This window comes from Sander lucioperca, chromosome 21, assembly GCF_008315115.2.
Source record: "Sander lucioperca isolate FBNREF2018 chromosome 21, SLUC_FBN_1.2, whole genome shotgun sequence".
NCBI classification, from domain to species: Eukaryota; Metazoa; Chordata; class Actinopteri; order Perciformes; family Percidae; genus Sander; species Sander lucioperca.
Genome location: NC_050193.1, coordinates 13,274,431 through 13,302,344, shown reverse-complemented (window position 1 = coordinate 13,302,344; position 27,914 = coordinate 13,274,431). Strand labels below are relative to the sequence as shown.

The 27,914-nt window shown below is 37.0% G+C and overlaps 1 protein-coding gene, 1 long non-coding RNA gene, 2 pseudogenes and 2 gene segments (V, D, J or C); 5 read left to right on the top strand and 1 right to left on the bottom strand.

The window, feature by feature from the left end:
* Window positions 1-533: 533 nt before the first annotated feature.
* On the bottom strand, window positions 534-5,001 carry cabp5b (calcium binding protein 5b). Its single transcript, XM_031321070.2, has 6 exons — window positions 4,736-5,001; window positions 4,213-4,243; window positions 3,955-4,098; window positions 2,975-3,084; window positions 2,653-2,800; window positions 534-2,099 (listed from the first exon to the last, which is right to left on the bottom strand). Exons 1-6 carry the CDS (start codon window positions 4,784-4,786, stop codon window positions 2,071-2,073), a joined length of 513 nt encoding a protein of 170 aa, XP_031176930.1. The 5' UTR covers window positions 4,787-5,001; the 3' UTR covers window positions 534-2,070.
* Window positions 5,002-8,203: 3,202 nt separating this feature from the next.
* Window positions 8,204-8,692, top strand: LOC116065527. The segment is given in 2 exon segments: window positions 8,204-8,300; window positions 8,398-8,692. Coding segments are annotated over 2 exon segments (336 nt in total).
* A 1,133-nt stretch (window positions 8,693-9,825) lies between these two features.
* Window positions 9,826-10,056, top strand: LOC116065529. The gene is made up of 2 exons (XR_004108744.1): window positions 9,826-9,857; window positions 9,956-10,056. It is a non-coding gene; the product is annotated as an uncharacterized LOC116065529 (long non-coding RNA).
* Window positions 10,057-12,127: 2,071 nt separating this feature from the next.
* Window positions 12,128-17,378, top strand: LOC116065212 (annotated as a pseudogene).
* Window positions 17,379-22,313: 4,935 nt separating this feature from the next.
* On the top strand, window positions 22,314-23,265 carry LOC116065515 (annotated as a pseudogene).
* Window positions 23,266-26,919: 3,654 nt separating this feature from the next.
* On the top strand, window positions 26,920-27,570 carry LOC116065519. The segment is given in 2 exon segments: window positions 26,920-26,980; window positions 27,107-27,570. Coding segments are annotated over 2 exon segments (363 nt in total).
* Window positions 27,571-27,914: the final 344 nt, after the last annotated feature.

The window sequence follows — 27,914 nt, the reverse complement described above, 5'->3', positions numbered from 1 at the left end:
AATAAAAATGCAAATGCACACATGCACTTAATTAGTATGTTTGTGCCATTGAAGCCCATGTGGCAGACTTGACCAAATCGATCAAATTTTGGCTTGACAGTGGTGCTAGACATATTCAATAGGTATCATCAAAACAAAGTGTTGGATAGATGGACAGACTGACTTACCGATGCACGGACTGACTCAACATGCCGTGTGTAAGAGCTTATTTTCTCCTCTTCAGAACCTTATTATTAAGATTATTATTTATTTTCTAATAAACACAGGTTCTTCAACACAGGATCTGTGAACTTCGAGGTCCTATTTGTTGGCATATCACTGCATCAGCACTAGTTCAATCATTTTGAAAATGTTTATAACTGAAAGCCATTATTACACTTCATAACCTCTGATCATTATATCTCACTGCAAGATAGCTACTTAATCACAATGGAACCATTTCTTGTGAGACCAGTATGTTAGCCCTGCTGCAACAAGTGGAGGTGATCAGGATCAGATATTAGTATATGCAAAGAAAAAAAGCACTCATCACACAGTTTCTCAAAATGTGTATTTTTCTGAAAAACTGCAATGTGTCTTGAGATATAAGTAGGCTCATATGCAAACACTGAGGTAAACTTTCAGAAAACACAGTTGTTAATACCAGTTGGTGGAAGAAGTACTCGTAACCTTTATTTAAGTAAAGTAGAATTATCACAGTGTAAAACACTCTGTTACAAGTAAAAGTAGTTTCAGTATTGGCATCGAAATATACTGACTCATACCCAAAGAAAAAGTACTCATTATGCAGAATCGGCCATTTGAGAATAATATATATATATATAAGATGACTGAATTATAATTAATGATGCATTAATGTGAAAGCATAACTAATGCTGCCGCTGGTAAAGCTGGAGCTGATTTACATTAACAGCATTTATTTGTAGATTTATATTTTGTATTAATAATCTGAATCTGCCAAGTAACAAGTAACTAAAGTTAAGTCAAATACATGTAGTGTAATCAAAAGTAGCCTATTATTGGCTTTCAAAATGTAGTGGAGTAAAAGTATAAAGTAGCATAAAATGGAAATACTCAAGTAAAGAACTTAAAATTGTACTTGTAAGTACAGAACTTGAAATGTACTCGTACAAGTTACATTCAACTACAGAATCTTCAAACAGACAGTGGGTTGCCTTTACACCCTATTGAGCCAGAAGCATGGGAAGTGAAAAAGTGGCAGTAGAGGACAGTTGGCCCTGCTGAGATCATGTTCTCCAGGTACATTCAAGGCAGAGTCAAACATTACTTTTGGGTGGTCAGTGCTGAACATTGTCAACTGATAGATAATGTCCACTGGATCAGATTCAACTAGCTACAGACACTCCCTATAGCAGGCAAGGAGCTGCATTATGGAAGAGCTGTTGTCATTGTCCACAACCAGTAAAGCCTTAGAAACATATCAACTGATCATCCTTTGGAAGAAGCATGCACATAGTTAATTCCCTCCCATGCTGTCCACACATCGTTATCTACTGCAAGGTATCATGAAATGCTATTGGCTCATTTTCTATTATGATTATGTGCCCTAAAGTGAATTAAAATAGGTGAGTGAAATGTAACTTATAAAGAAAAGCTGGGGTTGACAGAAGCAGGCTGTTCATAAGAGGTCGGTCCTCAGCCCGCAACTGTGTCTTTGCAGAGTCCTGGTACCTACAGTATTACTGGCTTTTGTTGGCTTATGCTGTGTTCGTGTAACATTGGAGTTATTGTATGCTCGAGTTTCTGACTTGTAAATAGTGTTCATCTCAACAGCCGCTTCATAATTATAACTGAGACATTAACATGTCAACTAATTTTACCTGCGACACCATAACATTTGAACAATTTTATATCCATCAATTTTAACAAAAAGAAAAAAAACTTCTTTGCTCACTTGAAATGAATGAGTTCCATGTGTTCGTGTGTGAGGCAGATGCCACTTAAATAACAGGATAATAAAGTGAAATTATTCATCAGAAGTAGGGTATGATCAGCATAGAATCAAACAGAATCCCATCCATTCACAGTCATCCATTCATTCTGTTGTTCTCATTTCTTTGACATCATTTTCACGAACTCTGTAAAGAGAATAAGGTATTGATTAGCCAAATTCTAGTTTCATAGCCAACTAAAATAACAACTAGCTAGGAGAACACACCACATATTTGAGATTTGGCACTGAATGTTAATAACAAGTACTTGGCAAATTACATATCTTTGACAGAAAACAGAATGAGGTCACAGTGTAAACGATAACCAAATAAAATAAAATTAAGTAAATTATTTTCATGGCAGGCACTGTGACTTGTTATAGCAGGAAAAGCACAGATGAAACTTTAACATAAATCATGGCTCAGAGATGCTTTTAGGTATGCCAGTGAGCTGTACCTTTGAGTCAGCTAATACTAGTGACCTGCTACTTTCTTTGGATTAATTAACACAACACAACAACTACAGTTGCAGCCATTAATTTAACCAAAGATTGATTGATTAAATATGTGTTACTTAAACTCCTGTGTTTCTCAGAGCAACTCAACTAACTCAACATTTAGACAGCAGAGGTAAGTATAAGTTTATAAAAAAAGACAAAATCTTTGTGTGCATGTGTGTTTGTGTGTACTTGTATCTCACCCTCAAAGTCAACTGTTCCATCTCCGTTGTTGTCAGCCTCTCTGACCACTGCTTCAATTTCTTTTTTGCTGGTATTTTCTCCCAGTAACTTTTTCATGGCATGTTTGAGCTCCTCAGATGTGATAGAACCATCACCATCTATATCAAACTGTTGGAGAGGGGACGAAGAAATAAAACAATGCAAAGCTTTAAGGTGTTTTAGACTCATATTGCAATCATAACATACTATTTTGCCAGCTTTCACCTTTTTACTGTATGTTCATTTAATATCCACCATGGGGTGCCAAAGACCAAAAAGAGAGAATAGGTATGATGAGCTCACCTCTCGAAATGCGTCTTTTAGCTCCTTTAACCCAATCATCCCTGCTGTTTCAGCCAGGAGCTTTGGGGTCATTAGTTCCACGAAATCGTCAAAGTCCACCCGTCCCCCCACTGTGATAAGACAAATTATGTAACTAATATAAGCAGGAAGTAGCCAGAGAACACAGCTAATGCATAGTTTAAGGGCTGTAACACCATAGTGAATTCCAAAAAAGTACATAGCTTTTAGCTTGCTGTTGAAGAGATTTATCTTTGGCAATTAGTGATACTCACATTACATCACATTACATTTCAATCTGCTGCAATAGTCACTGTGGGGAACAATTTTGATCATATATGCAAGCACACTCATGCCACTTCCTCTGGCCATTTATCTTTCTTGCTTTAAATTATTAGCTTAACTAAACTTAAAAATGTCAGTAAATTGAAATACTTTATAAATATGCATAGCATTGTTTACAATTAACTGCCAGGTGTGATGTATAATATAACTAAGATGCTATCTGTGCTCTGTTGTGCAATTTATCTGAGCCACTGACAGGATAAGCATCATGATGTATACATGTGATACCAACACTTGGCCGGCTACTTTCAAAATAGAAATATGCAAATATGCTTTGCTTCTGAAACTTAGAAAAACCATCATGAAGATGTTTTACATTAAGGACTTTAAAACATATTCTGGCAAAAAGTAAAATAAGTACACATTTGAAAACCGCAGGAGTACCACATAGGTAGTAATAAATGACCTTATTTAAAATTATTCAAAACCTGCAAGAAATGGCATCCAAAAAATGATTTTGTCATATTTGTCTATACTTCATATAATGTGCTGGTATAGGGAAAAGGGAGATACCCATATTGAAACAATGGATTCTATTTTATATTTTGTCAGCCAACATGATCGGCAGTAATTAGGCATTAATGGAGTTTGACATATTTTAGCTTTTACATCATACTGTATTAGAGAACATTACTCACGATTCATGTTAATGTTCTGACTCAGTTCTATAAGCTCCATTTCAGTCGGCATGTAACCCATGGTTCTCATCAGGTTCCCCAAGTCCTTACAGCTTATGAAACCATCCTTGTCTTTATCAAACTCAACAAAAGCTTCACGTAACTCTAGAGAGACACACAATTGAAATGGCATGTGACTTGAATTTAAAGAAAGGTAAAAAAAAAAAATACAGCTCTCTATACAACCAGTATATCTGAAAGCATAAAAACAGCGGTTACCTTCAATCTCATCGTGTGTAAGAGCTCTTGTCTGCCAAACAATAACAGCATCAATAAAAATATGAAATTATGTCAGTATGTTTTTTCTACAGTAGTTTACTACAAAATGTACAATTACTGGTATGGCCACAAATATCTACATTGTGTCAAGGCAATGACCTCCTGTGAGCTCCATGCATAGATATAAATGTATATAAAATATTTAATGTCATCTTTAAATTGGGGACAAAGCACAGAAACAGAGTTCCAATTCGCCTAATGCATCAGCTTAAGTGTTTTCCCTCCCACTTCTACTTCACAATGGGACTTTTCCTTTAGGCTTCTTTTGCCATGAACCTAAAATAACACCATAAGAAAGACCACAATAACAAAACAATATTATTTTCACTTTTTCACAATCTCACTTTTTTACCTTTGAGATTTAAATAACTCTTAAGCTTAAGAAAGGTAAATTGTAAAAAATAAAAACAACTACCATTAAATCGTAAAGTTACTGTAAAACCATAAAACCATTTTGACTTACTTTTCTCCTTGTTCCTCCTCTGAGAAAGATGCAGGCTTGTTTAATACTCATGATGACAGCCTTAGTTTAGATCCTGAGCTACTTGTATTTATGAATTTCTTTGTTAAAAAATGATATGCTGCTATATCATTCAGTTTCTTTTTTTTTGTGCGAGCATGTGTCTGTGTGTAAACCCTGATCAGCAGTGATCTGGGTATGCCAGAGAGGACGGATGATGTCTCATATGGATTATCTCTGGAGCTTTGGTCTAAAAAAGAAAGACAGGCTTAATGCTGTCCATATACAGAATTTCATATGCAAAGTCTACTAACATTACTGTTGTTTTTAAAAGCTTTTTTCATAAAGAATAAATGCAACTAAATGTCATAAATACATTTTACTGTAATAGGAACTGTTGTAATTTGATACTGTTTACTACTAATAAAAATAGCTACATCACCTCACATTTGGATTTCAAGCCTTCATTTGGGAAAAGGGAACCCATGGAGAATGCATATCTGTGTTTGCTTATTCTTTGCAGTTTGTCGAATATACTTCTATCCTTGGTGTGGTGCTAGTTGAGTAAAGCTTTCTATTTGTTATCACTAAGTGAGCAGAATGCAACAGATGGGAAAGCAGCGAGGGAAAATAATCTAGTATTACCTGTAAAAGGATTGTGAATCATACGACAATCCACATATGTATTAGTCATGACTTACATGTGTAAGAAAAATCTCATTGTCCCTATAGATTGATTTTATATTAGTCTAAATGAATGCAACAGTTTAGTTTTGCTGATTATTAATAAATGACTTGCAGCACTTAGAATGCTGTCTTTTCATATGAGAATAGACACCATCAGCCTTTCATAACATTACATTATTACATTACATGTCATTTGGCTGACGCTTTTATCCAAAGCGACTTACAATTGCTATATATGTCAGAGGTCACATGCCTCTTGAGCAACTAGGGGTTAAGTGTTTTGCTCGGGGACACATTGGTTGATGTATCGCAGTGGGAATCAAGCCCAGGTCTCCCACACCAAAGGTATCATATCCACTGCGCCATCACCACCCATAACCATGCATTGCTAAAAAAGAAGTGCAATTGTAAGAAGATATTCTCAATCTACACGCAATGATCACATTCGAAGCTAAATTGTTTGTTGCATTGCATGAGAAGCCCATGAATGAAATAAATGAGCACATGAGCCATTTGATCACACAACAACAACAACACCAACATATTTATCTGCTTTTATGTGCTGTATATAAACTCAGCATTATCTGAAATCACGAGCAGAATGCCAGATAATACCATTAAATCACTTTCAAATCTTTTTACATAACTGCATTATAATCCTGTTCATACATATAAACTACATACAGACAGATCATATTTCTCTTGCTATTTAAGTTACAGACCTCTTTTGTAAAAGAATTGTTTATGAAAGGGTCATTTTACTCCGGTTTATCATCCTTATGCTTGGAGTACATTCAAAGAGTGAAGTACTGAATAGGCATTGACCATTTAAAGACACTGTGTCACAAATGACTCAGTAGCAAAATGCCATTTTAGAAATGTTTAATTTAAAAAATAAAAGAGATTTTTGTATACTGGTTGATTATACTAATTATTCAGTAAGATCAAAGTGGTGCTGTTGGATTGATTAAGACATTACTTAAGTGTTACTGTAGTTTTTGTCCACCACCTCCGTGATTGAAATCCTTTCTTACATGCCTGGTGAGCTTGTTGAAACAGGAACAACCAAGGATGCACTACAACAAAAGGAAAAAAAAGATTGCATTTACAGTCAGACTTTATCAAACTTTTATTGGATAATTAATCGTTTTAGCTAATCAAAAGCCAAAGTATTGTAGCAATAGATTCTGTTTTTCAGTGACACCGGTGCTGTAAAAACATAGGCCACTTTTCTCTTGTATTTGAATGACATTTGCCAATCATTATAGCCCCTCCCTTATAAAATCCCAATGCAAATCCAGAGTTTTCAGAGGGTATAGGCCTACTTCTGTCCTCCCACTGAATTCTTGGTTAGTGTGTATCAGTACACATCTTCAGTCTCAAGATGATGGACAAACTGTCTGTTCTGCTGACAGCGCTCTGTCTTCCCAGTAAGTTACTTCATGCTGCAAAACATTTTAAAAAGCATACTGGCATTTATTCCTTTGTCATTCTCACTTGTCCCTCTTGAATTCTGGTGATTTGGCAGGTTTAAATGGCCAGGCTCTGGAGTCCATTCCCTCCATTTCAGTGTTGAAAAAGCCTGAGGAGGCCATCAGTCTTTCCTGCAGGGGAACTGGATTTGATTTCAGCCGTAATGCAATGCACTGGATCAGACAACCTGCAGGAAAAAACACTGGAATGGATGGGGATTATTTACTATGATGCAAGTCAAACACATTATGCAAGCAGTGTGCAAGGACGTATAGAAATCACCAGAGATAACAGCAACAGCATGGTGTATCTGAGACTGTCCAACCTAAAGCCAGAGGACTCTGCTCTGTATTACTGCGCTAGAGACGCACACTGTTTATTGTAAGCAGAGAGGTCTTACAAAAACCTCAAACAAATATTGAGACAACTCAGTATGGCATCATACCTACACATACAGAGAAAAAAACACAATGTGAAAGCACCAGCTGTGGTTGTGGTTTGTGACTTCCTCTTTTTTATGGTTTCTACCAACATGTGCTTTTCTACAATAATGTAGTGGTTATTAATAATCCTATCTGTTATTTTGTAAGGCAGGTGTGAAGCATTTTATGTTATATTTTAACTATTAAAAAAATAACTTGTTATAGCTAAATAATGGTTAAACGAACATAAATTAAACACATAACACATTTTAAAAAAAAAGGTTTTAAGGACATAACTGATTGTAAGACTTGAATTAGGCTTCATCTTGGAGGGTGACTACAGTTGACTTGATGAGCTTTTATGGTCGGCATAATTTAGGGAGGCCAAGTCCATTTCATGCCTTATCCATTTAATCTTAAAAAAAAGTTTAGTTAGACTGTTTAGGAAATGGTTGCTATGAGAATAATTTCCACATATTTCTTTCCACAAGTTTGAAAGGTCAAATAAGCATGTCTGACAGTCCTTTTAAGTTGAGACTCCAACGATCACCTGCCAGGTCTCTTATTTTGTTAGAGGCTTTAAGTTAATGTTTAAAATAATAAATATACCTTATTTCATATTTTTCAAGAATAAATGTTCATAACAAAATTCCAGTCTTTGACTACTTGTGACAGGACAGTTCATTCTTCTTTTATGGCCTCTGTCCTCTATAAATTGACCTTTAAGTTATTGTTTTAAAATCATTAATATTTGCTTTCACGTCTCCTAACACAATTTAAAGCTTTACTTGTGACAGGACAATGCACCCTTCCTTTATAGCTTGTCAGTGTCTTTCTCTATGCAAAGTGAACTTCCTCACAGTCTGCTATAAAGACTTGATATCATGCTGTCAGTTGCAGCAGAAGAAGAGAAGCTCCCATCAGATCACCTTCAATACCAACCATGTTCTCTGTAGCTCTGCTGCTGCTGCTGGCTGCTGGATCCTGTGAGTCTCACTGAGGCAGAGACACTGACAGTATGATCACAGCACACTGTTCACTGTTATTACACTGATTCAATACTCAACATGTTTTCCTCCACAGGTGTGAAGTGTGAACAGTTGACACAGCCAGCCTCTGTGACTGTGCAGCCAGGTCAACGTCTGACCATCACCTGTCAGGTCTCTTATTCTCTTAGCAGCTACTACACAGCTTGGATCAGACAGCCTGCAGGGAAAGGAATGGAGTGGATTAGTAGTGATACAAACGTCAAAGATTCACTGAAGAACAAGTTCAGTGTAAACTTGGACTCTTCCAGTAACACAGTGACTCTAAATGGACAGAATGTGCAGCCTGAAGACACTGCTGTGTATTACTGTGCCAGAGAGCCACAGTAACACTAACCATCAGTAGACCTGAACAAAAACCCCTCAGAGCCTGAACACTTGTAACATGAAGCCACCAGAGGAGGAGTCCTCAGACCACTAATTGTTTCAACACCAGCTCACTGTTACAGCAAGGAGAGAAACATCTCTTTAGATTTTATAAATGGCTCTAAATTTAATTTAACAGCCACAGTTTTCATTAATTTAAATACTTTGAAATTACAATCAATGATACATCATTATATGTATAATCTTCAAGTGATGGAATAAATTCAGTTCACAACTTCTTAAAGGTTGTGATCTAACTACAGTATAAATGAGTCCTCAAAGTCAGTTTCTCTTCCATAATATTATTTAAAAATGTAAATCATAACTGCATAAGTAACTAAATCACTAGTCTTTAGCCAACGCCAGTGTGATGTTAATTAGTCAAACCAAAGAAAAATTTGTTTTCATTACCAAAGTGTGTTTGTCAGAGATTCCCCCTTCTCTTTGGGTGAGTGTATGTTTATGGAGTTCCCTGAATGGTAGAGGCATTTATTGTTACTGGTAGACGGAGGGAAAGTTGAGAATTTTAATGTATCAGTGTCGATCTCAATGTCGATTTGATTTCCACTGAAGGCGATATCAATATAGAAGAGACTTAGAGAATGTTGATTTTCTCTCAATACAATATGCATATAACACATTTTCATAGTATATATACAGTATATGTTTGTGTATTGTGATGCCTAGAAAAGATGGGGACATTTTTCCTGTTGAATACAATGTGATAGAAAATAACGAAAAATTAAAATTTTTTTAACAGCAGCTATACATCTCTTCACAAATATAGGATGACATTTCCCTTTTGGAATTTGGCCAATATGAAAGAAGCTCTAAACTGCTAAACCGTGGGTTAAATATTGTCAAGGTAGAATATTGTAGTTTATGTCCAATTATTTTCTATCAGTCCAGAAATCAGTTTCATATTTCACATATCTCATATCTCTGCTGTTGTAGAGATACTCTACTTATGGAAATGATTCTGTGTGACATGTTCCCATTTTAAACCTGTAGAGGGAGGTCTATGCAAACTCTTCTGATATATTTCTGAAACACTCAGAAAGCACTGAACTACAGTGTTTCTCACAGAATGGAAAATACCCTGGAGTTTATTATTTGTAGTTACTATTCATGGTGAGAAAATTAATTCTGCAATACTTCCTTAGTGAATGTCCAACTTGTGATTTACAAGTCTGTTAGATGATGATCACTTTTTTAAAATCAACTTACAGGAGTTTGGAGTGAGATCAAACTGGACCAGTCTTCCTCTGAGGTGAAAAGACCTGGAGAGACAGTGAAGATGTCATGTATCATATCTGGTTATAGCATGACAGCGCTACTATATTCACAACAGGTTCAAACTCTGCTATCTATGGCAGCTCCTTTCAAAGTTTCATCATGACTGAAGATGTTCCCAGCAGCACTCAGTACCTCGAGGTCTAGAGCCTGACAGTAGCAGATTCTGCCGTTTACTTCTGTTCATAGGTAAAAGCCATTCAATTAATTTCAATTCAATTTTATTTATAGTATCAAATCATAATAATAAATAGTTATCTCAAGGCACTTTACAGATAGAGTAGGTCTAGACCACACTCTATAATTTACAAAGACCCAACAATTCTAGTAATTCCCCCAAGAGCAAGCATTTAGTGCGACAGTGGCGAGGAAAAACTCCCTTTTAGGAAGAAACCTCAGACAGACCCAGGCTCCTGGTAGGCGGTGTCTGAAGGTGCCGGTTGGGGGTGTGTTGAATAGTGGCTGGGGTGTGTTTTATTGTCACCAGTCACAATAAAAGATAATAGAACAGTGATTAAAAATAGTAGATGTAGGAGTTCATGGCATAGCAGGGCACTGCAGGGCATTACAGGACGTAGCAGGGCACAGCAGAGCATAGCAGGATGTAGCAGGACGTAGCAGGACACTGGAGGGCACCGCAGAGCGTAGCAGGATGTAACAGGGCATAGCAGGGCGTGCAGCAGGACCACGGCGACAGCTGCCACCATGATTTAGGTGCCACCCTAATCCAAGGAAACATGCTGGGCGAAAAAAACAAAAACAAAAGGACTGTGGGGACTAAGCTCCCCAGAGCTAGGTTAGTAACAAGCATTTCTGGGACATGAATGCACACAAATGGAAAGAGAGAGGAGAGAGAAGTTCAGTGTGTCTAAGGAAGTCCCCCATCTAAAACTATAACAGCATAATTAAGAGAGACAGGTTAAGGAGAGGAGCCTGGTCGGGCTAGAACTCTCCCCAACCGGATCGGGCTGTACTGGCCTGCCTCCCTCTACTTTGATTATATTATTGATTATATGGTAAATTAATCTGACGACTATAACGAGAAGCAGGTGGGCTGGGCTAGGTGGACGCTGCAACTCCTCACTTCCTAACTATAAGCTTTATCGAAGAGGAGAGTTTTAAGTTTACTCTTAAATGTGGTGACGGGGCCATGATGTTATAATGGTATTAAATGGTGAAATGACAATAAAGTAATTGAAACAGAGCCTTGAAAACAACATTAATTATGATTTAACAAGTTTGAATTAACGTTGTATGTTACTGTAATGTGTCAGATCTTATTTGTGTATTAATATAATAACTGTGGTTGTGGTGTTAATATTAATAAACATTTTACACAAATTAAAACATGTCAGACAAAGGTCAAAACAGCTGACTTGGAGGGTTGACTCTGACTCAGTTTCATTAAATATCTCCAGTCCAGATGTTTTCTCCCTGTGAGGAGGAGTGGATGCAAATCTCAGATATCTTCACCTCTACTTATCTGAGTGCAGAGAGGAGGACAGAGAACAGTGGACACACAGTTTAACATGATGGACTATAGGACAGGACTGCTGCTTTTAACTATCTTCTGGGCAGGTGAAGATTTTCACTGATCTTAATCTTACATATCTTTTATTTGTTTTTGCTTTCATACAATGTTTTTTATCCTCTGAAGAACAAGTTATTTTATCACACGGACACATCTACTAGCACACAGAATCTGCAGCCTGAAGACACAGCTGTGTATTACTGTGTGTGTGTAAGCTACACAGTGATGCAAACCACCAACAGACCTGCACAAATACTCAGCAACCAGCATGTGACTCAAACACAAATTTACATGAGATTGTTTTGGATAAACTTAACATGTACAATACAAATGGCCTTTATTTATATTTCTTGGTTAAATGATAGAACACTACATAAAAATGCTCTTATCTCAAAATGTGATATTGTATGTAGAAGGACAAGCGACTGTAATTGAAAAATTAACAAATAATAAATTATACAAACTATAACAGAGTGCTGGTTTAGGAGCCACTCCCTCCCTATTATGTCCTGAATCAAATCTTCAGTCTGTGCAGTGTACTTCTGTCCTGCTGACTGCTCTTGTTCTTTGTGTGGAGCATCAGATGTCACATCTCCAGCCTCAGGATGATGAACACACTCACTCTTCTGCTGGTTGCTCTCTCTCTGCCCTGTGAGTTCTCCTGCTTCTTGCTGTGTTATCTTTTCTCAGACAACATGGACTGATGGTCAGTCAGTGACACCAGAACACTTCCCAGATGACTGTCTCACTTTCTTCTGTGGTTCTTCTCTCTTTCATTTCATCAGGTTGTACAGGTCAGAGAATGGAGTCCATTCCTTCCAGTTCAGTAGTGAAAAAGCCTGGGGAGACTCTCAGTCTCTCGTGCAGGGGATCTGGAGAGAAGCACTGGAATGGATAGGGCTTATTTACAGCGATGCTAGTAGATCACATTATGCCAGAAGTGTGCAGGGCCGTGTAGAAATCAGTAGAGATGACAACAACAGCATGATGTATCTGAGACTTTCCAACTTAAAGCCAGAGGACTCTGCTGTGTATTACTGTGTGAAACACACACTGGTTAAAGGAAGCAGAGAGGCTTGACAAAAACCTCACACAATTTATTTTCACAAATGTAGCTCAGCGCAAATTCTTTCAGGAACACCTAACAAATAATCAGTCTCTCCTAAAGCGAATCAGCGCTTGAGGCGCTCTCCTTCTGATAATCCAATCAGGAACGGCCAAAGATTCCATAGGCCAATCACAGCGTCACAACACTGTTTTAAAAGCGCTTCTCTCCCTGTGCTATCAGCTGTCCGGCCCTTCTCCACCGCCACCGGTGTCAGACAGGACAGAGAACAGTGGACACACAGTTTAACATGATGGACTATAGGACAGGACTGCTGCTTTTAACTATCTGCTGGGCAATGGCAGATTTCCACTGATCTTAATTTAACATAGCTTTTATTTGTGTCATCAGCTTATTTCACTTGATGTTTTTTATCCTCTTGACAGGTGTTGATGGTCAGAGACTGACAGAATCTGAACCAGCGATTAAAAGACCTGGAGAATCCCACAGATTGACTTGTACAACATCTGGATTCACACTCAGCAGCTACCCTATGAACTCGGTCAGACAGGCTCCTGGGAAAGGACTGGAGTGGATCGCTTTTGTACACACAAAAGTCAGAGTTGGTGCACAGACATAACTGTCATCTTGCAGTAAATCTTAACTTTAAGAACTGATTAAGAATCAGCACAAAACACATGCTCCCAGGATGACATCAGGGGATAATGCTCATCAGGATGTATGTGTTCTTTAGTCACGTTATGAGGTTTTCACACATTATTTTTGGTATGACAGGTTTTTGTTCCAGCAGTGAGTGGAGATGCAGCACTGTGATTACTTCGACTACTGGGGCAGCGGGACTGAAGTCACAGTAACAGGTAAGTCACATTTAAACAATATATTTTTAGTCAGAAGATTCTCTTTAACTTTTTAATATGATTATTGGTGCTAGAGAAGTTTAACTTATAGTCCTATATTTAGGTTTATATTGATGTTGGACACACTACAAAACAGAGCAGACAGATGTTTTTAATGCAGCTGTTTCTTAGAAAGCATTTGAAAAACTTCCTCTTAATGCAGATGGTGGTTTGAGTTAATCTTGTAATTGATTCAGCTGGATTGTAATTGGTGTTGATGAATGTTTGCATCTTTTTATTCAAATTATTATTCAATACATGTTGTATTACCGTGGATATTAATCACCATACCGTACCGTAATTTCTTAGAGAAAAAGTTACCGTAAATCTGAACATAGGAGAACATATTTTATTCATGCATTTAATTACTGGGTCCGTATGTGTTTCAATTACACAACTGAACAAATATATATTTAAGTACATACTATTACATAGTATGTAGTATCTATTTATAGTTTCATTTGAAACACCAAAGCGACGACTGACTTTTAAAAGACCGAATGCATCATTTGCATTCTAGGTTTAATTGTTAGTAATCTCTTTTAGTGAGGAACTCTTTTTCATCAAGTGATTTTTAATTCTTCCAGACAACTTTTCTAGGTTTTCAGATTTAGCGTAAAACCAAAAAAACTGTGTAGTGGTTTTTATTTTATATGTTGGTATAAGCCATTGTATTAACACACTCGGCTCGTCTGTCTGAACACAATTATTTATTCCTTTATAAGTTACTATTAAATATAAAGATATAAAGATAAAGATTAAGATAAACCAGACACAATGGTAAAGAACGATTTAGGTTCCAGTTTGGGAAATGCTCAAATTCTCCAACAATGAGCGGCATTTTAATATTCACAATAATGCTGATTTTGTAGTCGCAGGTGGTAGTTATAACAATAACAATTATATTAGACCTGAGTTTTAAAAATGTATTGAGTTAGTTTACAATTTAATGGTTATATCACCAGTTAAAGTAATTGTATCATTATTTATTTAATATTTAATGATTTAACTTTGGGTCTCTGTTTCAATTATGTGGTTTAACAATTTAACCAATCATTGGCTTTTAGATTAACAATTGATTATTTGTGATAATGTATGCACATTTGTATTCATAGGATTTTAAACTTAAAAAATCTCCTTTTTGAAAGATTTTAAAATGGTTCCCTTTGGTTCTGTGCAAAACAATTAACTGTTGGTTGTGTTGCACACAAAGAGTATACCAGCCATGGCAAAAATGCTTTAAATTGATAAATTACATTTCACAAAACAGTGCGGTATTAAACATTAGTGCCATTGTATAAGCTCCGATACAGCCTGTTTGTCAAAAAAAAAAAAAAAAGATCAACAGGACATTATTTATTAAAACATTTAATCATTGAACTTCTTTTTTTAGGCAGATGTTCTTGTCCTCAGTTTCATCATGCAATATTGTGCGATATATTTAAAATGAACCTTTAGACAAGCTATTGATCATCTGTGTTCTTTAATTGACCTTTATTGGTATTTACATGTTTTGACACAACTGTTTCACAGATACTACAACTGCACCGACTCTGTTCCCTTTGGTTCAGTGCAGTCCTGGGGCTGCAGATAGAATCACTGTTAGCTGTCTTACACAAGACTTCTACCCAAAGAGTCTTACTTTCCAGTGGACCGATGCCAGTGAGAAAAGCCTGACTGCAGCTGTACAATATCCTCCAGCTGAGAAAAACAACAAATATACAAGAGCCAGTTCGCTCACTGTATCAAAATCTGAATGGGATTCAAGGAGACCTTATAGTTGTTCTGTGACTCACCCTGGAGACAACAAATGTGATTTAACCTCCTGTCACAGATACAGCAGAGAGTCATTGTGGACAGACGCACTGCGAAAACCATTTTGGTGAGCACAGGGTCATCCCAAGGCTGTGTCTTGAGCCCCCTGCTGTTCAGCCTGCTCATCCATGGTTGCTCTGCCCGATTTAACACCAATGATATCATAAAGTTTGCTGATGACATGACAGTGGTGGGTTTGATGAGCAATGATGATGTGTCTGCATACAGGAGGGAGGTAGAGGAGCTAACATCATGGTGCAGCTTACACAACCTTCCCACCCTTCCCACAGCCTTTTCTCCCTCATTCCGTCTGGGAAAAGCTACAAGAGCCTCCACTCCAGAACCAGCTGGTTGCTGAACAGCTACTTTCCACAGGCTGTTAGGATTTTAAATGGACTGTGCCCCCTCCCACTGCCATGTTTCCCTACTGTGCAGTTACCTGCCTGAACTGCACTTTGTTTGGATTAAATGCATGACTGCATTGCACTTGCACTGTACATACTGTGCTGCTATTCTGCACAAGCTGCTACTCTCCACTGCACTTTAATATTCTGTGCCTAAGCTCCTCTTATATGTCTATGTGCTTTAGATCGTATTTTATGTGTTTTTATCCTATTTATTTACTTATTTTGTACTAACACTAGCTGGGGGAACAATATTTCATTTTTGTATGTACGGAAGTACATATGACATTGACAAAAAAGTAAATCTTGAATCTCTTTAATCTTTTATTTCAACTTCTTCTTCCACACCCACAGAGCCCACATTGCCTCCAAATGGAGATGTCACAATGGAACTGAACCAATCAAGTCTCAAAGAAATTTTTAGCAACAACCAGGCAAAGTTGCAGTGTATCATTACTGGACAGGACCAGAATGTTGTGAATCAATTTAAAATCACTTGGGAAATCAATGGATCCCCTGTGACCAACACCATCCCAACAACACAGTCGGGAGGCCGCAAAGTCAGCACAATGACTCTTAGCCTCGCTGACTGGCAGGGAAACAACAACGTGCGCTGTTCTGCCAAGAAAGACAATTTGACACCAGTTACTCAAGATCTGACTTTACGCAAAGGAGGTATGTTACTGAGTGTCTTTGACAGAGACAGATTGGTACAATGACCTGTAAGTCTGTTGTGGCCGCAAACTTACACACACACACACACAAACATGTCATAATCAATGTATAGCAAATGTAAAAGCATAAATATGAACATCCTTGTTAAACCGAGTATCTCTTTCAGATGGGAGCGAGCCAAAAGTAACAGTCCACATCCTCCCAGATGAGGACATCACGGATGAGGTCACTCTGGTGTGTCTGGTCTCCAGTCGGGTGCAGCAGGATTACTACATCACCTGGTCAGAACAAAAAACAAACCCCCCCATCTATACTGATGGCATTAACTTCCCGCCAGTGAAGACCAAACAAGGCTACTCAGTTGCAAGTATTTACACCACCACCAAAGAGAAGTGGAACAAGTTCACCATGTTCTCCTGCCACGCATTTCCTGGTAGTGGCAAAAAGTCTACTATATCCAGAGATGTGTCTAAGGCCCTGAATAACTCCCTTGAATGTGATAAATAGTAGATTCAGCTTTAAATGTGGTAGTTAGTGCTAATGTGTTGTTCTGTCTCTGTGTGTACTCTCTGCCATGAGAACCTGTCTTTGTAATTGTAAACCGGTCAATTTACTATTGTTTGTCATATTGTGTTTCAATCTGTCTACGTCACATTGTCTGACAGCTTGAGAAGTGTGCTGACTGTTTCAAATAAATGTTGCATGGAGACCCTTTTGTTACACGTTTATGAATGACTTTAATATTTTAAACAATCTATGTACGAGTAGTTTTCAATGATATCTTACAGTAGTACTGTATACTACACTGCTCCACTGGATTAGCATCCACACTTTATATGTGATCAAAGTGAATAATGCTTGATTTCAGTTCCTGAGCACAATCAAGAGAGAAAAATGTCTTATGTGCTATCTTATTAAAAACCTCTCTCTCTCTCACACACACACACACACACACACACACACACACACACACACACACACACACACACACACACACACACACACACACACACACACACACACACACACACACACAGCTGTTGGTGTCCTACCTACGGTTGTGCTTAGAAGAAGTTACTTGATGCCACACAGGAGTGACTCACCCTTTAATTCTTATGGGTGGTAATTTAGAGAGGTTACAGTGGGAGGGAATTGCATACGTATATGTGTGTCTGTGGTGGTTCAATATACAAAACATCCTCCGAGGCAGGGAAAGAGAATTTTAAAATGACCTAATGAGCAAGCTAGGAGGATGTATGCGAGTTTATGACCATGCGGGGGCTGTTTTCTCTCCTACCAGTCTCTCATATTTCACTATTAATTAGAAATGTGAGACCCCAAAACACAAAAAAAACAAAAAAAAACTTTATTATGACCAAATGATCTTTTGATTTGTTCAACATTACATATTGTGCTTGAGTGTTTTGTTTGTATACTTTAACAATAATACGATTAAGTAGGTTTCCATTCTCCTTCATGTTGGTTGCAATGAGCAGTTCTGCAGCCTTTTTGAAGAGTGTGATTGCTATGTAAATTAAGTGGAAGTTCATAGTTATTGTTCCAAAACTGTAGCGTCTAAATGGGCGGTTTGAACTAGAATGCCAAATGAAGTTTTTTTAAGTTAGAGGAGAAGGCAGAAAGAGATATAGAGCCAACACTTGGAGTCTCTCTTCATCAGTGATTCACCACACACACACACACACACACACACACACACACACACACACACACACACACACACACACACACACACACACACACACACACACACACACACACACACACACACACGGCCAGATTCCAGCACACAGATTATAGTAGGCTAAATGGACACTGTAGTGGCACAAGTGGTAGCATGCATTATCTCAAAGGGGGTCTGATATACCAGTCCCTCTGACACACAAACATCCTCGTACTTACGTGCGTGCACGCATCCACACAGCAAGACACGCAGATACGCCGTAGCTGCCAGATATACAGGACTAAAGACTGAATGTAATACAGGATTTATACATTACAGTTTGACCAGGTACTTTACAAGTTAAAGCCCAGTCATATAAATAAAAATCAAGCACATAAAGGAAAGAATATTTTTGACCTACTCATCTTTGAACAGTTTTTCTATCATTGCGGTAGCTAATTTCCATCATCACAAACAAACAATGTCTTTTCTTCTCTTACAAACAATATGTGAAAGAGAAGAAAAGACTCTAAATTGCCCGGATATTATAAGTATAATATGGGATTTCCCTGTAATAAAAATGATTGCATCCATTTAGCTAAATAAAATAAGACATAAGAGATGAAAATAAAAAATAAAAATAAAATATGTAATTGATTATAGGCAATTTCTGAAAAGTTAATGGACACCAAATGATTCTTTTTGGCTGGTGAATTGCTCTGACTATAACAAACCTGTAATATTAAAGGTTTATTGTGTTGATTTTGCATCACAATCACTGCATCCCTTTTAGAGTTTATTGGAGAGAATAGGCATGGCCAATAAGCTCAGGTGTGACTGATCACAATGAGCATCAGCTGAATAAAGAGCCCCACCAAACACAGAAAATGTGCTGGTTTCTGTGTTTTTAAATGCTGCAATAACCATACTAGTATATTAGTGATCTATTAAATTAAACAGAAATGCTATCTTTAAGTAAGTTTAAGTACATAGTTATGTACCAGTACCGGTATGAGGACAAACCTTTTTATGCTACTGTTAAAGTTGTCCTTAAAATGTATTATTGAAGTGTAGTATTGATTTTTCATTGACACGTAAATAACATATTGCACTGTGTAGAAATAGACATTCTGTATGTGGTTTTGCATTTCATAGTTTGACTATAAATCTTCACTTTTCATGTTTTGTCATTTTGTTGATCATATTTGCTTTCATCTTTAATTCAATAAATTTAAAATACAATAAATCAAATTTGGCTTGTGATAAACAGGGAAAGCTTTTGAGGAATTTGATGTCATTAAGCGTCACAACACAGGGCTCTATGAACATCTAAAATAATAACGCGTCAAGTCAACGTAATGGAAACTTTAGCAGTTAAGCTCTGAAGGGTTTTCAGTTTCTAAACATATAATCTTTGGAGAGTCACTTCCCGCTCTCTCTGCACCTTTGGGACCACAGCTGTGATAGTGAAACTTTGTGGCAACCGTCAGAGCTACAAATAAAGTTCCTCAAAACAAGACACCCATCTTTCTGTGAACATTTGCATATCAGCATGTGTCTAGACATGAAGCGGCTAACATGCAGAGATATCAAGTACACAGAATTTCATAAGCTCATCAAACAATATAACAGCAAATGCAAGACATGCACAGACAGAGTACAGAAATACCAGATACAGTACAAATACATTTGTGTACCTATTTTGTTTAGCTTTTTGGTGTACAGTTGTTATTTCACATATAGTTTAATATTGGTGTTCTTCTTGATCTAGAACATGGCAACACACAGCAGAAGGAGCTGGAGAATCCCACAGATTGACCTGCACAACCTCTGAGTTTATATTCAGTAGCTACAGGATGCACTGGATCAGACAGGCTCCCGGAAAAGGACTGGAGTGGCTGTGATTATCCACAGTAGCATCAACTACTCTCAGTCAGTTCAGGGCCGGTTTACCATCTCCAGAGACGACAGCAGACAGCAGCTGTATCTGCAGATGAACAGTCTGAAGACTGAAGATTCTGCTGTTTATTATTGTGCTCGAGAGCCACAGTGACTGGAGTTGGTTGAACAGATGTACAAAATCCTACAGTATTCTTACTGGGGTGAAGAAAGCCAAATAATGAAAATGATATATGAATGTAATATGTATATCATATATTTTATATAGTTTACAAGTTTTTTTCCCTAAATTTCACATTATGTATCATTTTTAGATAATAAATGACCCTTTATCGCTTAATTATATTACATCCTGTTTTCCTGAGAAATATTATTACTCAACATTAAACACAACACAATAAAAATCACTTGTTGGTAAAATTGCCAAAATTATCTGGTTGCTTAAATTAAACTACTTTAGCTCCTGCTGTAAGAAACATTTCTTGTCTTTCCTCATCCTCCCTGGGCTGATAAACTCTGCACTGTCTCACATGACTAATGTCCTCAGGTCAAGTCATTCAAAATGAGACAACACAGACATTTGAGTATGATTGTTGTATGACTGGCTTTTAAGAATTCTGAATTAAAACAAGTAAAAATCATGCTGCATGATATTTGATATATGATTTTATTTCTGACATAACCACACACATACTCATACTAAGGTAAAATATGTTGTTTATTACAGAAGAGTAACTTGTAAATGGATGAACTACAATAGTTTTCATCTTTGTTAAAGGATTTAGTTTTTTGCATTTTGTCACGTTTCAGTTCCTGATCAGCTGTTTTCCTCTAAAAGGCTCCAAGTTTCTCTGTATGTCTGTTTCTTTAAACATCTGCAAACACTGAAACCATTACAAGTCTTGTATTAGAAGCTGCAAAATATATTACTATTCACATGATTCTGGCTGCTGTCAATGTATTTATGTTTGCAGCAAATACAAAAAAATAAATGCAGGTAGCAGCTTCTACACAGCTTGGATCAGACAGCATGCAGGGAAAGGACTGGAGTGATTGTACATGGTGGTGTTGCATCCACCAAACTACAAAGATTCACTGAAGAACAAGTTTTGAAGTTTTGTTTTTTCAGTATTGAATTAAGACTCTCCCAGTGACTCATCAGTAGACCTGAACAAAAACCCCTCAGAGCCTGAACACTTGTAACATGAAGCCACCAGAGGAGGAGCCCTCAGACCACTAATGGTTTCAACACCAGCTCACTGTTACAGTAAAGGATTAAACAGTCTTTAGATTTTTTTTAAATGCTGATTTATCTACAGTACGGTATGATTGAATCCTCAAAAAGTCAGTTTCTCTTTCATAACATCGTTATTTCTTTTTGTTAACAATCTAAAATGTGTTTGTCAGAGAACCAATTTCCACAGTTCCACCACTACTCCTAGTCTTGTCAAGAGAACCATCTGGAAGGGCTTTGAAACTGAACTTGCCATTCAAAACTCTTTTCTTTATCCATTTCTGCTCAAGGGTTGTTTCTGCTAGCCACCCACAACATTACTGTGCATCACTTCCTGGTTTCCCAAAACTAAAGAGCGTCCTGAGGCCCAAATCACAAAACGTGCGTGCATTAATCCTACATCAAAAACAACTAGTGGTGTTAACAGTGTTTGCGTTAACTCTTTATTATGGCGTTAATTCTGACAGCCCTAGTTTAGATATTTGGAGGTTTCAATCACTGATACATCATTGTCTATACTCCCACAAGACAGATTGAGTTAGATTTTTAGAAAGTGTTTAACATTAATTTACCTTATTTAAATAATTAAAAATAAATACAGCTGAATTTTCTTCAAAAGTTGCATTTTGTGCTCTGAATTTTACTAGTTTAAAAATCAATGTTTGGTCTAATAATATTGTACATAAGCTTTATTCACATGAAAAACAGCAATTTTGTCAAAAATAACTTTAGGAGACATGAGATGTTGTTTACCTATCTCAAGCAGACAAGATGATTTACCTACTACATGAACTGAAAACAATTTATATTATACATATTACATTATTCCATGATTGGTACATTGCATTGGACAAACCTGAGAGTAAATAAATATATTCAAATGTTACAAAGTGACTTATTGTAAAAAAAAAAAAAAAAAAGATTAGTAACATCAGGTTAAAAATGTGAAACAAAGTCAAAATAGTAAGAGATACGGTGAGATGATTTGTGAAAACACAAAATACAGTTAGGAGAAAGTCAAAAAAGGAGGAGTCAATGCAAAACTCAGATATCTTCCACCTCTACTTATCTGAGTGCAGAGAGGAGGACAGAGAACAGTGGACACACAGTTTAACATGATGGACTATAGGACAGGACTGCTGCTTTTAACTATCTGCTGGGCAGGTGAAGACTTTCACTGATTTTAATTTAACATAGCTTTTATTTATGTCATCACCTTATTTCACTTGATGTTTTTTATCCATTTGACAGGTGTTGATGGTCAGACTCTGAATCAGTGATTAAAAGGCCTGGAGAATCCCACAGATTGACCTGTACAACATCTGGATTCACACTCAGCAGCTACGCTATGAACTGGGTCAGACAGGCTCCTGGAAAAGGACTGGAGTGGATTGCAAATATAGACACAGGCAGTTATCACATCTATTACTCCCAGTCAGTCCAGGAGAGATTCACCATCTCCAGAGATGACTCCAGCAGTAAACTCTATCTGCAGATGAACAGTCTGAAGACCGAGGACACAGCAGTGTATTACTGTGCCAGAAGAGACACAGTGAGAGACGATAATATGAGAGTCATACAAAAACTACTTCCTCTATTTACAATCACAATGGGAACATTCAGTTGACTCAGTAGGCTATCACTTGTTTTGCCATACTGTCAACACGTTCTATATATTAGTGTGGTGAAACTGTGTCCACTTCATAAGTACATGCATGAAGATCATGCAAAAATCAACATTTTGGTAACATTTAAAATTAAAAAGCTTCCACATGATTTTCAGATTGTTGAAGTTTTTTATGAAATTATTTTCTTATTAACACATTTTACAGCCATAAAAAGGAAGCATGTAGATATTAAACAAATCAAAACCTTGTTGCCATTTTGTCTGACATTTTTAAAATATACTCTGACTTGACAGATCATTTTAATACTGTATGTCTGTGTACAGATCTTAGCAAAAACTCTTCCCATTATGAAAGAAGCTGGATCGGAAAAGTCTGAAGACTAAAGTTGCTGTTTATTATTGTGCTCGAGAGCCAGAGAGACTGGAGTTGTTTGTTGTTTTGTCCTACAGTACTCATTCTTACTGGACTTATAGAGCACAACTGTCTGACATTCTTAATCTTTGAAGGTTAACCTTTACAAGTTGATAGTAAATGTTCACACCTTTAGATGCTTCAGAATTGACTCCTTCATAAGGTACAAAATCATGAAAATAAGTTAGAAACAAATGATGGGTGGATTGATTTTTGTCGAAAACTGATATAAATGGAAATACATAAGAATAAAATGCCATTTGTTTTGTTTTCAAATATCTAAAAGGTAAAAAAAAAAAACATTCTGAGCTGTAATGACGAAAAAGAAAGTATTTTTTGTAATTTTAGTCCTCTAAACATCAGTTACAATAATGCATCTGCTTTTCATTCACTGTCATGTTGGTGCTTGAGAGTATCCCAGTGTAGTAGGTGCAGATTGACGACAGAAGGATGAATCTGGTGCCACGCATTTTAATTTAAAAAAACTCAGTTTCTGTAATTAACAGAAGAAAGACAATATAAGTTGCACTGTAGCTTCCACAAGCCTAATGGCTACCGACGTTAACAGACGCTTTTGCAAAACTAAGTAAAACTCACGTTAGTTCTGCCCCTAGAGTTCACTCTGCCATTTACTGGTCAATGTCACCGCCTCGTGGCGAGGAGTGCAACTGACTTAAGCACCGCTAGACTGTCTTTCTTGCTGGAACTACATGCATCTTAAAATAACAAAAATAATGAGTAGGCGAGTAACTAAACTGTTCTAAATTGTATTGGGGGTCCTATGGACAGCATATATTCAATATTAACATATTAACCTCAAAACCTGGCACCACACCAGCATGCATAGGATGGAAGGAAGGTAAGCAGGGAACAAGCACAGAGCTTCAATAACAAACATTTCTTTGGGTGTCACAAGTGAGTAATCTTTCTCTAATGTTTAAAAGTAGCTACCATTCCTGTTTTAAAACTGTAGAGGGCAGACAAGGACTGGCTTTAACACTTGTCCCAGTGACGTCCATAGACAGGAACAAAAGACAGGGAAGTAAAGCAGATTGCTTTTATTTAATTGTTTTCAACGCCTAAAGCTCCAGATATAGATGTTCTCCTCAGAATGATAATCTGTTACAAACTTTTCTGTCATGAAAACCATCACAATGGCACCACTGTGTCAATCAATTAGATGACATCAATTATGCTTAAATTATTGTTGTGGTAAAGTTGATAACCTAGTTACTCATTTTAAAATAGCATTTAAAATGTACAAACTAAATAATTTATACTGTTTATTGATCCCCAGTGGGGAAATTACAATTTACACTCTGTTGTTAGAAATCACTACACACAGGCCTGATATACACACACATGCTCAGGACCTATTCATGCACTAATGGAGAGATGTCTACTACAGTTTACTACAGAAAGCGTTTAAACCCATGACCCAAATAATTTTACATTCTGTCATTGTCTGTACTTGGATGGAAATATGGTAAAAATAAACATATCCCCTTTTTGCTGGGGACCCCCTTAAACACCCTCAAGGACCCCTGTGGGTCCCCAGAACCCACTTTTGAAAACACTCACCAGGCTAACAATACTTCATTGTTGTTCTCTCACTCGCGTAGTTACTTATTTCTGGATCACACATTTATTTTTAGGGGCAAATGTGAGTGAAATACTTGCAATGTAAAGCTCTGCCTGTATGTGTAATTTATATATATTTTTTATGTATTGTATGCAGGATGTTTACAGTAAAATACATTGTTTCCAGGCCTTCAATGTTTCTCTTCGTCATTTTGACTTAATTGTTCTGTTCTTAAAATAATCACACATCAAGCAGCAGGTAAAGTACATCTATGATGTTCCCTTTTAAACCTGTAGAGGGAGGTCAATGCATACTCTTCCTTCTTTATAAACACACCAACAGCAACTGTAGAATCATTTGAGGCAGAACTACTGACAGTTTCATATATATCAGAAATACTTTGATCAGACATCAGTTCATTACAGAGTTTGATGGAAAATATGATTGTCTAGGGTTTATTTTTTGTAGTTGCTATTAATGGTGAGGAAATCATTTTTGCAGTTACAAAGTAAAGCAATTTGTTTTTAAATGCTTCATATATTCAAGTGTGATGGATGATGATCGTTTCTTTCCTTACAGGAGTTTGGAGTGAGATCAAACTGGACCAGTCTCCCTCTGAGGTGAAAAGACCTGGAGAGACAGTGAAGATGTCATGTATCACTTCTGGTTATAGCATGACAAGCTACAGTATCAGCTGGATACGACAGAGACCAGGAGAAGCTCTGGAGTGAATTGAGAGGATCAACCCACTTAGCAACACTCCGAGCTATGCCAGCTCCTTTCAGAGCCGCTTTAATTTTACTCAAGATGTTCCCAGCAGCACTCAGTACCTCGAGGTCCAGAGCCTGACAGCAGCAGATTCTGCTGTTAAATTCTGTGCTCGACAGACACAGTGATGGAAGACAGTGGAGCAGCTGCACAAAAACCTCCACAGATATGTGGATCATAAGTGATCATAATAACATCTGGGTTTTCTGATCAGCATCACATGTGTTTATATTTTAGACAAATTAAATATATTATATACACATTGTCTGCAAATATGTAATGTGTTTACACAATTTGTGTGTGGCTGACCAGCAAAACATACTACTTTGGATAAAATAGTATTTTTTTTCTTCCCAAAACATCATGGGCTTTTAGATTTTGTTTTACTTTTTAAAGTGAAACAAGCTGCAGAAGCTTTGGGTTGAGTTAATAATATGGGTGTATTCAACATACTGCATAATCATACTATTAGAATAGATTTTTAAGAATCAAAAACAATTTACTCATTTGATGTAATCATTCATTATCCAATTATTTCAATGCTGTGGCAACAATGCTACTACTTCTCATGTTTTGAAGAAGGAGAAAAGTCTTCTGTTTGTTGGGAAATAATAACACTTTAAAACTGCAACAAATAGTTACCAGTTTATTGGGCTCATCTCTTTAATAAAATGTAATCAAATATGGCCCAATAGAGAAGATCCAACCTTTTTATAATGACTGTTTATAATGTAGTTTATAATGTTCTGGTCTACAAATATTGACCTGAATAATTTGTACCTGTATTGTGCCTGTACTCTGTACTACTGTACTACTGTACAACAAAAGGTACAATTCTGCTCTACCTTGTCAGAATTGCCTGATAAAAACCAAAGATTAGATGTTTAGAGCATTCAATCACCCCCTGTCAGTTGCTGATATATATTGACATGATTTCTGCTTCTCTTGCAGAAACATGGTTGGGATCTTAATATAAGGCATAGTCAACTTAATTGAAACATGTCAGACAAAAATTAATTGTTTTGACGTAGAGAAATAAAAAAAATAAACATTCACTTTTCATTCATCCATCAACTATACACTCTTATTATTGGGGGTCATTGGCAGCTGAAACCAATCCCAGGTGACATTGGGGCGACAGGTCGCCAATCAATCACAGGGCTCATTCACATTACATTTTCACCAAACAAAAACTGAATGCCAAGCCTAATCTAGTGGTATCCTCCATGAGAGGAGGAGTTAATGCAAAACTCAGATATCTTCCACCTCTACTTATCTGACTGCAGAGAGGAGGACAGAGAACATTGGACACACAGTTTAACATGATGGACTATAGGACAGGACTGCTGCTTTTAACTCTCTGCTGGGCAGGTGAAGATTTTCACTGATCTTGATTTGACATTCCCATTTGTATTACTGACATATTTCACATGAAGATTTTCCCTGATCTTTGTGCAAAGGTAATGCATGACATGCTTATCATTTTTGGTTTGACAGGTGTTGATGGTCAGACTCTGACACAATCTGAACCAGTAATTAAAAGACCTGGAGAATCCCACAGATTGACCTGTACAGCCTCTGGGTTGGATGTTAATGGCTACTGGATGCACTGGATCAGACAGGCTCCTGGAAAAGGACTGGAATGGATTGCTTACATTACCAGTGACAGTAGTAGCAAATACTACTCTCAGTCAGTTCAAGGCCGGTTTACCATCTCCAGAGACAACAACAGAAAGCAGCTGTATCTGCAGATGAACAGTCTGAAGACTGAAGATTCTGCTGTTTATTATTGTGCTCGAGAGCCACAGTGACTGGAGTTGGTTGAGCAGCTGTACAAAATCCTACAGTATTCATTCTTTCAGGCTGGTAGAGCCCAAGCATGAAGTATTTTTCTTAACATTTATGTATTTATTTATTTTTATATTAGCTTTTGTTGTTTTGAGGTTGTTAATTTGTTTTATATGATGTGATTTACATGATGTGCTTTTAAAATAAAGTAATAATCCTGCATTATACACATCCCTGAAAACATATTAAAAACAGAAAAAGATCACTCATTGATAAAAGGTCCAAAGACAGCCCAACAATCTGGTTGCTGAAATTAAATACTTTACTTAAATACAAATACTTTACATTTCTACAAAGTAATACACAATACTGTCTGTAAAGGATGTGGAATTAAAGCGAGTCATAATATGGGAGTTAAAAAATAATGTTGCTGTTTCTTTTATAAAATCACTAGAGGACAGTCAGTGTCCAGTTTCTCTATCCAGAGGAGCTATACAAAAACCTTAAAGAATGTATT